Source organism: Saccopteryx leptura, chromosome 2, assembly GCF_036850995.1.
Source record: "Saccopteryx leptura isolate mSacLep1 chromosome 2, mSacLep1_pri_phased_curated, whole genome shotgun sequence".
Classification (NCBI taxonomy): domain Eukaryota; kingdom Metazoa; phylum Chordata; class Mammalia; order Chiroptera; family Emballonuridae; genus Saccopteryx; species Saccopteryx leptura.
The window spans coordinates 316,709,036-316,721,735 of record NC_089504.1 but is presented as its reverse complement, the minus strand read 5'-3'; the positions used below and the strand labels follow the sequence as shown (position 1 = coordinate 316,721,735).

The following is a 12,700-nucleotide window of genomic DNA, read 5'->3' as shown; positions in this document are numbered from 1 at the left end:
TAATGTATGATAAAATTAAGAAAAAAGTGCTGGAAAAAAAAGTCTCTTTACATATCTTTTCCACTGCTTCTTAACTGTCTCCTATCACTTCATAATTTAGAGTTGGGAGTTCTGTGTTTGGTTAAAATGATTATTCACAAAAATAAAAAGAAGACACACACAAAAAAGAAAAAAGAATAAAAAAAGGGAAAAAACAAATGATTATTTAATTGACCTCAAATCTCTCACTTTAAAAAGCAAATTATTACTGATAATTTATAACTCTAGCATTATTGGCCAAATAGTTATCACAACAAGTATATAATCTATTCCTATTTGCCAGAATGTTCTAAGTATTGGTCATTTTCCCTGGGAGACAAGTGACCAAACCAACGAGAGAAAATGTATCATTCATCCAAGGACTCTCAGTCACCTCCATTCTGCTCCCTTGCCCTCGTCTCACCATCTATGGAGCTCCATCTGCACCCCAGAAGCAGAGGAAAACAGCGACAGCGAAAGTTCCCGCGTGTCTGTATATTTTTAGCATGATGTCCTTTGGGGTTTTCTTCTTCTTGTTAGCTCCACCAGTTACATCCTTAATTCTCTTTCCCTTGAAGTCATGGCTGTTAAGTTGATGATGCCTTAGAAAACATTACTCCTTATCACAGAAATTATAATCAAATATTTTAAATGGAAGCCTATTTTTGAAGATGACAGTTGCTCAATTTAAAATATTTAAATAACTGCTATGTAATCAACATCTCTCAAATCTTATATTTTAAATATTCTGCCAGTACCTTACTTTATTCTATAAAATTTTGCCCTCAAGTCCTGATTATGGAATACACAAATTTATTTTCTCTTATTGGGAATATTTCATGTAACCATATTAACCGCGTGGGCACTGTGCAGCTACGGGAAGAGAGTTGCATTTCCCGGGGCAGCACTGATGGCGGAAGGAAAGCAGAGGGGGCTCTCTGGTCAGGTGGTCATAGGAGAACTCCAGGAGGATGAACAGGATGCCCTAGAGTGGTCTGTGCATCCTGCGCAGGTGCTGGAGGGGATGACTTCCGGTCCCTCTTCACTGAGTCACTTTATTATTCTATGAGGCTCTCGTGAAATTCTCTCCTTTCCAAACATCCTCTTCAGAGCAGCGCTGACTTCTCTGCTTCTCAGACTGTAGATCAGGGGATTAAGCATGGGGTTGAAAAGGCTGTGAAACAGGAGGAGATACTTATTCTGCTCCTTGGGGCTCCCATGTTGGGGCCCCAAATACATGTTAATGACCATGCCATAGAGGAGCTCAACCAGACAGACGTGAGATGAGCAGGTGGAGAGGGGCTTCTGGCACCCCTCTCCCGACTGGATCTTTAGGATGGCACGCAGAATGTGAATGCAGGACATCACAATTAAGGAGAACGGTCCCGCCAGCACCAACACTGCCCCAGCCAAAATCATAATCTCATTCGTGTGAGTGTTGGCACAGGCAAGTCTGAGAACAGCTGTAATTTCACAGAAAAAGTGATTCACTCTCTGAGGTCCACAGAAGGGCAATGGTAAGAGTAACGCGAGATGTACTAGGGCCATGAGGACTCCTAAAGCCCAGGAAGTCACTGCCAGTGTGATGTGAATTCTCCAGCTCATGATGGCAGAATACCAGAAGGGGTGGCAGATGGCCATGTACCAGTCACATAGGACATCACCACCAGAAGAAAACACTCAGTGTGAGCAAAGGTCAAGAGAAAGGTCTGTGCCATGCAGCCCGCAAAGGAGACGGGCCTGGCTGGACTCAGGAGGTTGGCCAGCATCTGGGGCACCATGGTGCAGGCATAGGCCATGTCCACGGTGGCCAGGTGGGTGAGGAAGCAGTACGTGGGGGTGTGCAGCTGGGAGTCCAGCCAGAGGAGCCCCAGGATGAGCCCGTTGCCCAGCAGGGTGAGGGCACAGAACAGGGAGAAGAGCCCAAAGAGGAGCCTCTGCACCCCTGGGCCGCGGGGAAATCCCAGCAGCAGGAACTCTGTGACAGAAGTCTGGTTTCCCCCATGTCCCTGGGGAAGAGACAGGGGAGCTCAGCAAACCCAAGCCTGAGGGAAAGGCTTAACATGGTGGGTCTGCACGTCGTTGTTTCTTTCCTCACAAAACATCTTCAATGGTACTGATGTCCCGCTAGTCACTTACTAAGTGAACATGACGCATGCAAATGACACAGAAGGAAATTTTTGTCACTGTGATAAACTACATGATAGTATTCTATTACATATTCGGTAAATCTTACCTTTATTTCCAAACCAACTTTCACCACAGTTCAAAGTATGTCAACGCTCTGTCTTCCTAGCCGGGAACTCTCCTGGGTCAGTCCGGCTGCATCAGAGGCTTGCCCTGGGTGTCGCGGATCACCATGCACACAGTCATCCACGTGAATGCATTCTGTACCCTTCCATCTCCATCTATACATGAGGACAGGCAGGGTGAGGAGCAGGTCAGAGAGCCTTCTAATGGGACCTCACAAAAATATAGTATGTGAAACATTTGTTAGCCTTGTAACTTTCACTGAAGCACGATCTTGAATTAAGTTGAGAAAATGGCAGGCAAACTGCCACTGCTTTAGCTGGATTCAAGAGAAAGGACTTTGACTTCTGATTTTTGAGCCCACATATGGTCTATTGTGATAGTATATTTCATGATCAGATGTCATCCATCACCCTTTTGTCCACTATATGAATATTTATAGTCTATATCTGTTTGTATATTCATAAGGTATATGTTAGAGTTAGAAAAATAATTACAAATATATAAACATGTGCATTTGAATCATTATGTGCAAGTGAGCAAGCTACTTGGTATTTTCTATATTATTTTCTACTCTATTTCACTAGTAAAAATGCTGTTTGAATGACTTCCTGATGGGTCATAGACTGGGGTTTAAAAAAATATTGATCAATATCCAAGGTGATAGATAAAGCTCTAATTATATAATCATATTCACAGAACCTTCAACATATTTTATAGCTTAACTCCAATATAAAAACATTATTTACCATGAATCTTTAATTTTTTGTGGCTTATCAATTTTTAAAAAGTACTTCTACCACAGAGTGGGCATTCTGCAGTTTGACTTATAACTATTAAACTATTACTTGCCCATCTAACTGTATATCCTTTCAGTCCAGAATTCACCTGAATTTCACTAAAATAAGAATTTAAGAAAAATTTATAATTGAGTTTCTATTAGTTCACCATTCAAATTTTCTGATAAGTTAATATTTGCAAGGTTGTATAAGCAAAAGTGTGAAGGTTTTACCCTGCTTCAAAGGAAGAATTGGAATTCACAGTAGAAATATTGGGACATGATTTTATCTTAGTCCAAGAAATAACTTCATAACAATTGAAATCACCTCCTTGAAGAAAAAATGGTTGTTTTATTAGGACTGAACTTTACATCGGTGGATATTTTCAATCTGACTTTGATGAACCATTTATTCAAGATGGGATTCCCATGTTATGATGATGAACAAGAACACTGAGGTCTCTTCCAACTACAGGATTCATTGGCCCTAAATGCATAAAAAAGAGCCATTTTCATTTCAACTTTCTTGCATCATCTGGGGCCAAAGAAGACAGCAATGCTATTTCTAAAATGTCCTATGATGAAGGCACACAATAAACTAAACGAGAAGAACCAACTAGTGCCATCTCATCTCCCTCCTATCTGCAGGCAGCTAACGCCCGAAACATAAAACCCACAGATATTTACTACACGTGTTCAATGTCTTGCCACATGTCTTGGCTGAGGATTTACAAGACAATTCCTGCCTGCTGGTATATATTGATATAACCTGTTTGGAATGACAAGGCTGTTGAAAGGACTCAAAAGATAATCATTTTCATATTTAAATAACTCACCAAATGGAAGTTCCCTTTCAAAAATAAAAACTTCAGGATGCTCTTCTGTCACAAACTCATTTTGTGGTCAACTAGGTCCATTAGCTCATAAAAACATGACTTAATTTTATGGATCAACAGGAAGATTTTCAAGCAAATCTGTCAAACAGTTATTTGCTTATAATTTAAACAAGAAATTCAACACTAAATGCATCAAAGTATAAGATCCGTATTAGGTATATCTAAAAGGGACAAAAACTTTTAAATTATTCTATTAGGTAGGTCTATAAATAGCAGGCATCTGGCATTGACAGATAGTTACAATTCCACTTTGCCTTGTGATTTTGCATTATAGCCTATCTGAAATGGCATAGTGAAAAAAAAGACTGGATGATATAAGAAACTTAGCACAGACTTATAGGAAGTGTTTCAGGACACTTCCGAGTGTCTGGTGCAGGGGAGGGGACAAAGATCCATCAGGCACACTGCCATCAGCTTCCCTCCAGGGAAAAGGGGCTCTCGGGGGGCTTCTCTCTGGTCTTCTCCAGAGGGATGCTTATGACAGGACTGCGATGCTGATGGTTCCTTCACTCACTGTGGGGTCCACAATCGTCAATTCAGAAGCACTGGCATGATTTCTGGGACTCCCGCATACATTACAATTACCATGTGCGTGGATTTATTATGGCTTCAAGAACTCCAACATTTCCCCACTTACTAACCCTCCAAACAGAGTAAGTGGTAAGCAGGATAGATGGGATCTATATATTTTCCCATCCTCTCTATTGTTGGCTGAGTTTTAAGTGACCACTGACTGGAACATGTATCCTATAGATTTTTTTCCATTAAGTCACCACAAGGAATACAACTTATAAATTATAAAGTAAGACCAGGTAGCAAGGCCTACGGAAGTGAGGGGGAACAGGTGAGGGAGTCAGAAACAGGGCAAGGTCTCCCGAGGGGACTTGTTAAATCCTGTGTGGAGGGTTTCAGTGTGGTGCCAGAGGGAAGGGTAACTCTCTCCAGGAAACAATCTCCGTGCTCTCATTTCCAGAGATTCTGAGTCAAGGGGGAAAAAAGGTCAAGTTTCCCCGAGGACTGTAACTACTTAGTGTTTTCTCCTCTTCCTGAAATGGAAATTGACCTCCTTTACAATTCTGGATTTATGAGGGAAGGGGAGGGGGGTGAGTTTTCTCTATAGTTTTGAAAAAAAAAAATGCCCTTCCATACTTTTCTATTTCATTTCCTCTGATTCTGGGTTCCTCGAGCCATAATTTTATTTTTCATACATTTCTCCGATCTTTGAAAAGAGGACTGGGGTATCTTGGGTAATGAGTTTGAGGACTCTTTGTGATGGGAAGACAGAGCCTCCCTGATGATGGTTGAGGTTGGCATCAGGAATTCCAAGTTGTTTTTTTTTTTAAAAAGATGTGAAGAACCTACCTGGCAGGGAGGGACGTGGCAGTGTGGGGGCAGCGCCGGGTCAGGCCAGGGCTCTGTGTCTCCCGGGACTAGACGCAGGGGAGCGCCCTGCAGCAGGTGGGCCACGCCTGGGGATCTGGCGGCCCCAGCGCCAGGTCTGGGTTCTGAGAGGGGAGGCGCAGAGGTGGGCCAGCTCTGGGGGTGGGCCCCGCGGTCTGAGCAGCCCCGCACCGTGGGCCACCAGGGGCTAAACACCTGCCACTACCGCGGAGGTCGCGGGTACTGGAAGCCCAGAGCCGTTGGGCAGCTGTTGAAGACCAGCTGTTGAGGCTCCGCCCCTTGCCCTTTGACCTCTCTCGGCTCATGCTGGACTTGCACACGCACCTGTCTCGCGCCCAGGGAGACGTCAGAAGCTCCTCACTGATGTTACCGCAGAGCATGCTGGTCCCACTTTATTTATGTCCGATCACCTGGAGCCCACCTGTTTGCAGTACAGGTGGTACTGCAGTACAGGGATGGGAGTGTGCGACACTGTTCCCTCCATTGGAGGCGCTCGTGTTCACACTTGCCATCAGCGCAGCTGCGGCCCACCTGGACATGGAAAATCTACTTGCAAGAGCCACCACCACGGAGCACAAATGTATGTCAAGAGACAGCCTGTTTCCACCTTTTATCAGCCCACCAGGGGCTCTCCTGGCTACACCACACCACATTACAGATGCAGGCCCCAGCACCATCCCTGTGTTTAGACACACTTGTAATTACACACTTTCCCCATGCTCCTTTAACACTGATAACAGTTACGTGAGGTAGGTACCTAGTGAAAGCATTGTTCTTCACATCTGACCTAAGATAAAACCGCGGACTGGGGAGGCTAACTTATGTTTAGATGCTGTGGCTCAGTAAGAATGGGAATTCAAAATACCCAGCACCTCCATTTGCACGTGCACTGGGTTCCTGTTCTCCTTCAGCCCATCAGCCTAGAGCAGGGGTGAGGTAGGTCCATCCTGGGTCTACAGGCAGGAGAAGCAGGGGAGCTCCTGACAGAGCATTCCTCATGCAGGAGGAGAAGACTAATGGGTAAATGTGATGATGGGCAAAAGGCTGGAATCACGGGTAACAGCAGACAGCAAGAATAGCATGGCGCCCTACTCAGGCTGCCCCCTTTCCCTATGGGGCGACGGGAATTTTGCAGGAAGGCATGGAAAAGGGGTTGTTACTGGGCATGATCAAGCCAGGAAGGTGAGGGTTTCTACTCTTATCAAGGGTAGCAATGACTCTCCAATGACGGGCTGGATAGCAGAAGTGTTCTTTCTGGTGTTAATGCTATGACCGGAATAATATAAACTCTTTTTTATCTCCCCTCCACCACCAGTCTGCTCTGTTATGTGGCTGCCAATAATAACCCGTAATGAGCAAAAATTTGTGACATTTGCGGGAAGAAAGCTAAGAAGCAGTGTAGGTTTAGAAACAGGGTGATTGTGTTAAACTCCCAGCTAAGTCCTATTCCTGGCTGTGTGATGTAGGCCGAATTACTAAACCACTCTGAAGCTTTGTTTCCTTATCTGTGAAAGGAGGAAAATAATGTCTACTTAGCAGTGTTGTCACTGGTGAAGTGGGAATAGGATAATGTTTGGGAAGCACCCAGCAGAACCCTCAACATAAGGGAAATGCATCCTTCTTCCCGTTCTTCGGCTCTTTGAGAGCTGGGACACAGGTTAAAAGAATACATATAAAAAGAAGTCATAAGAGAAAAATATAATTTTCTTAGTAGAATTTTAAAACTGAAATATTAAAGCAGTTAATAGAAATCTTTCATATACTCAGACATTTCCTGCAATTTATTAACAAAATATAGTTTTGTTGTGTTTTAAAAAAAAATTTTTTTATTCAATCCAAAAAATAAAAGTCCACATCTGAGACCTGCTAGCAATGATCTATTTATAATTCACCTGCACCAGTTACCTTGGCAGAAGCTTGGTCTTTTAGGCCCATTCTTCCTCAAGTGTTTTGAACTGACATAATTAGAGTGAATACCTCTAATTCTTCTAATGGGCCCTTGTAGAAGTATTCTAAATTCAAACCTATGGCTTACATTTTGTGTGTGAGAGATTATCCTATATTTTCCTCTGCCTCTTCCTTTTTAGGGGTTTAACCTCAACATAAGGTAAGCATATTTTAGAGAAAATAATAATTTTTCTAGGTATAGTTAAAAAGCCATTTTGTAATTTAAAATATCGCCCAATTTTTTTCTTTGCACCTTTAAAACAGGACACTCAATATAATTCCATAGCGCTTTTGATTACACTTAGAGCCAATATTTATTGCTTTATTCAAATATATATAGGGGTGGGGCAGGGGGTAAAGCAAGGTTTGTGGATTTCTGGGGCAGGAAATGTCCTGATTCTGTGGCGATAAGAATGGCCAGAGACAAAATGTTTTGCCCAAATATGCTAATGAGTAGAACAGTCAATGAGTAGAACAGTGAGCAGTGAGGCTTTCTGAGAACTGAGATAAAAATGGAAGGTTAGAAGGGAAAAGTTTCCCTTTTGCTTCCTAATTTCATGGGAGAAGAAAGACATGAAGTGATAATGGTACATGAGAAAATTCAGGTGTAAAAAAATAGATCTAGAGAAAGCAGATAATATACTGTCAATACTTGAATGGCTCATAACACTAGAAGAGTAGGGAGGAAAAGACTTTCGAAGACTCCATAATGACTGTGATAAAGAAATCACTGTGATCACAATGTGCTGGCCAAGTAGGTCATGATCTTATGTTAAAATAAATTCCTCTTACGTATAGTTCTGACCGCTTGGGTCCAGAAGAAGTGATTTATAACCTCTGGAGCAGGTGTTCTTTGGAATTTTGTTGAGGTTCCTGCAAGTCTTTATGAGGCCTTGTTGTGTTACTGGTTCTCAATGTGGGTCTAGCAATGTTCTGTCAAGCTATTGGCCTCCTCTGGTGCTTTCTCCCATTCACAACATGTTTCTTACTTTTAAAATAGTTTATGTAATCATCATCCTAATGGGCCATAGTCACCTACATTCAGCTCTGTCACCTGAACTCTGCGAAAGGCACCACCACCTAGTAACTGACTCATATTTATTCTAGGCACAAACACTTTCTAATAAAACGGTGCAGAATGGAATGAAACAAAGAGTATGATATTTCTGTCCTTCATAGTAAAAAATTCATATAATTAAACTTTGCTTTTCACATAAATAGATTCATTAGCCTCAGATACAGGTGCTTTTTCAGACCAAATGGTATAATTTTGATGTTGCCTTCCAGAGCAGACTAGGCTCTACCCCTAGTCCTTCCTGCATTTCCCTGTAGGGGATTGCTTATCCAAGGTGACCGTTCTGTCTTGTTAGAAGTGCCCTCTTGCAGCAGTATATATTGTGGGATTGTTAGCATATACATACAGCAACGAGGGCTATGGAAATTACAGAGGAATGTAAGAGATCAGAGAGAACAAATCCTCACAGAACAGAAACCGGTCTTAGACAGAGCTGGGAATGGGCTACAGGAGTCCATGACTCCACCCCTGTGCCTCCCCAGGACATGACTCTTGTCTCAGGGCCTGTTCTCTCTGTCACTCTCAGTATCCCACTTTAAGGACAGAATCTAATTAATATGTATTCTTCATATGAGAAATCTAAGACATGGGATTTTTGAGTATTCACATTACCATTCCCCCAAATCTCAAAGAGAACAAATCTTCCACCTTCAAGACCCTCCCTGGCATCCCTCACATCACTCTCTGTTTCCAATTTCCTCTCTTCAGGGCACCCTTGACCTCTGTGTTCCTGAGGCTGTAGATCAGCGGGTTCAGCATGGGGTTGAACAGGCTGTAGAACAGGGACAGGATCTTCTGCTGCTCCTCGGGATGGTGGGACTTGGGGGTCATGTACATGACGATAGCGCTGCCAAAGAAGAGCCCGACCACGCAGAGGTGGGAGGAGCAGGTGGAGAAGGCCTTCCTGCGGCCCTCCTCGGACTGGATCCTCAGGATAGCGAGGAGGATGAGTGTGTAGGACACCAGCACCAGGCACAGGGGCCCCAGTAAGATAAACACAGAAGCAGCCAAGATGACGACCTGGTTGAGCCTGGTGTCGGCACAGGCCAGCCTGAGCACAGACAGGAGCTCGCAGAAGAAGTGGTTGATTTCCTGAGGCCCACAGAAGGGCAGCCTCAGGATGAGAACCACATGGACCAGAGCCAGGAGGGAGCCACATGCCCAGGAAGTGACAGCCAGGACAGTGCACGCTCTCCAGCTCATGATGACAGAGTAACGGAGGGGGTGGCAGATGGCCACATACCGATCATAGGACATTACTACCAAGATGAGACACTCAGTGTGAGCAAAGGCCATGTATAAAAATGTCTGCATTATGCACGGGACAAAGGAGATTGTTTTCTTCTTTTTCAGAAGGTTTTCCAGCATTTTGGGGACATTGTTGGAAGCATAGGACATGTCAATGACAGCCAGGTGGGCAAGGAAGCAGTACATGGGGGTGTGCAGCCGGGAGTCCAGCCAGATGAGCCCGAGAATGAGCCCGTTGCCAAGCAGGGTGAGAGCATAGAACAGGGAGAAGAGCCCACAGAGGAGCCTCTGCATCTCTGGGTGTAGCGGGAACCCCAGGAGGATGAACTCTGTGACCCACGTCTGATTTTCCATCACGCCCTGGTGACAGTGCCTGTGTGGCTCCCTGCAGGGTGCTGTGGGCTGAGGCGCAGAGGCAGCTCTGGATTAGCATGAAACAGAAGGAGGGGGTTATGGGTACACTGTGTGTTAACTCGGCCAGCAATCCTTTGCAATTGTCTTGTCAGATTCCCTTCGTCCACACTAATGCAGAAATACAACCTGTTTGCGTAACTCATGTAAGTGTGCACAGCGTGTCATTTCTACAGAATACTAGTAACGTTCATTGCAAGACCCACAAATTTACCATCATGATAACAGCCACAGGAAAAAAAATACTGTTTTCCAGAATGACTAATCATTTTATTTTTGAGAAAGGCCCCGAGCCATATTCTCATGTAGGTTTATTTTCTAATTTACTTAGTTTTCAAATTTTGTAGTCACTGTCTCTTTCTCACTTGATTTGCTCTTATTATATAACGTGTGCCGAGTACCTTGCACACTGTAGGTGCTCAGTAAATGAGCACAGAGTAAATGTATGAATGAGTGAGCTAGGGAATGAGATTTACAGGTGCAGCTTCAAAGAGGTCTGTTGTCCTCGGACTTCACCAGGTTTCAGGCTCTGGTAAATGTCGGCAGTAAGTCTTTCACTCCCTAACGCTATGCAGGAAGATCTGGCTGTCTCCCTCTGGGCACAAGCAGGGCGACATCACCAATCTGGTCAGCATTCATAGAAGTCATTTACGGTACAGGGTCAGGGCAAGTGGTTATCTATGTAAAGAGTTACTGATATAATATTACCCCTCCTACCCCTCCCCAAGTTCTCCCCTGTTTCTGGGGCCCCCTGCATCTAAATAGTGCCCAGTACATCTGTTGGATGGATGGATGGATGGATGGATGGATGGATGGAAGATGTTACGTTAGGAATAACATCCAAAGTGCATATCCAGAATTTAATCTTTCATTTTGTCTGGCTGCCATCCCATCAACTACATGTCCTCAGGAGTAATGGGAAGGGCAAACCTAGGATGTTCCAGAGAAGTGTACCCCTCGGACAACAATTCATGATATACAAGCTCATTCTCGACGGGCAGCTCATAACCCCAGATCTGCACACTCCAGCCCTGTCTTAAGCCCAGAAAGCTGCCTGCCCAGCAGCCGACCCTGAAGCTCCCATTCAGTCTGCTGATTTCCGGACCTCTACCGTCCTCTAAGTCACCACACTTGGCAAAAGGCCCTTTACTCACTGTGGCACCAGCCCCGCCTTATCTCAGAGATATTAGAGCTGGAGGAAATCGCACAGGAGTGAGGAGAGACTTTGCAGGTCAGAGCCGAGGATCTTGTTCCCTCCAACAGTCTCAGAAAGACAGACTGGGCAGGTACGGGGGCCGTCCCTGCTCTCTCGGCTGCCTCAGGCTGCTGCAGGGACTGGGGCCTGCTCACCGTGAGCACCAGCTGTGCACGTTTTATAGAGAAGTTACTTCCACCCACGCCCTTCTAGGTTGCTCCTCAGGGTCCCTGAGGAAGACGGGATGAGGAGGCGAAAGATGCAGGCACCATCGCTACCAGGAGAACCAGACGTTGTTTGTCTTTCTGTCTCCATTGCTCTGGGCCCTGGGGATGGATGTTCAGAAGAAAAGGAGGAGCTGATATTACTGACTTAATACCCAGCTGGGTCCACACACACAAAGCTCACATAGTAATAAGAACAGACATGCTCCTGGGGCCGCAGTGCACATCACACCCCCTAAGTATTTGGATAGTGCTGGGCTCCTGGGTCTGTCTGGCACAGATGGGAGAGTCGAGCTTGGAGCAGGCAGAGCATCCTTCTTATGAGATTATGACTCCAAAAATTGGCATTAATTTCTTTCTCCTTTTCTCCTTAGGTAATTCTAAATTGGGAATCGGTAGATAAGAAACATTTCTATCAACTTTCCCACACTTTGGTGTGAAAGATGCTGAGACCTTTCCACATTGTACCTGAGATTTTTATTGATATATGGAGTGTTGGAAGTAGATGGTGTTATTCTTTTTTCCTTAATAGTATTAATTAGTTAAATTAAAATACTTGATCTGGATCCTCTTTCACTTCTGTGAGGCTTTTAGTCTGGAGGACAAAATCCACTATCCTAATGTAAAGGCACTTGGCTTCCTGCTCCCATTCTGGCCACCACACATGCCATTCTCTGCATAGGTAACAATCATCCCTTTAAAAAGCAAAGCATATTCGATATCTTTTAACCAAGATTCGATATCCTGGTTAAAAATCTCCAGCCTCTTGATGAATAAGACAAAACTCAAATTCCCTTCGAAGGCTTTGGCAGTATGAGTGATCTGGCCCCTCCTCCCTCACAAGCCACATTTCTGGTTTTCTTCCTTGTGATCAATGTATAAAAGCCACGTTGAGACCCTGGCCAGTTGGCTCAGCAGTAGAGCATCGGCCCAGCATGTGGAAGTCCTGGGTTTGATTCCCGGTCAGGGAACACAGGAAAAGCACCCATCTGCTTCTCCACCCTTCTCCCTCTCCTTCCTCTCTATCTCTCTCTTCCCATCCCACAGCCAAGGCTCCATTGGAGCAAAGTTGGCCTGGGCACTGAGGATGACTCCATAGCCTCTGCCTCAGATGCTAGAATGGCTCCGGTTGCAAAGAAGCAATGCCCCAGATGGGCAGAGCATCGTCCCCAGTGGGCATGCTGGGTAGATCCCAGTCAGGAGCATGTAGGAGTTTGTCTGACTTCCTTCCCACTTCTAACTTCAGAAAAATACAAA

The 12,700-nt window shown here is 44.6% G+C and overlaps 2 protein-coding genes across 2 annotated transcripts; both read right to left on the bottom strand.

The window, feature by feature from the left end:
* Positions 1 to 1,068: 1,068 nt before the first annotated feature.
* LOC136392228 (olfactory receptor 2A25-like) lies at positions 1,069 to 2,123 on the bottom strand. Its single transcript, XM_066364282.1, is given in 2 exon segments — positions 1,069 to 1,668; positions 1,671 to 2,123. Coding segments are annotated over 2 exon segments (1,053 nt in total).
* A 6,882-nt stretch (positions 2,124 to 9,005) lies between these two features.
* Positions 9,006 to 9,967, bottom strand: LOC136393567 (olfactory receptor 2A5-like). The gene has a single exon (XM_066366213.1). It carries the CDS (start codon positions 9,965 to 9,967, stop codon positions 9,038 to 9,040), a length of 930 nt encoding a protein of 309 aa, XP_066222310.1. The 3' UTR covers positions 9,006 to 9,037.
* Between the last annotated feature and the right edge of the window lie 2,733 nt (positions 9,968 to 12,700).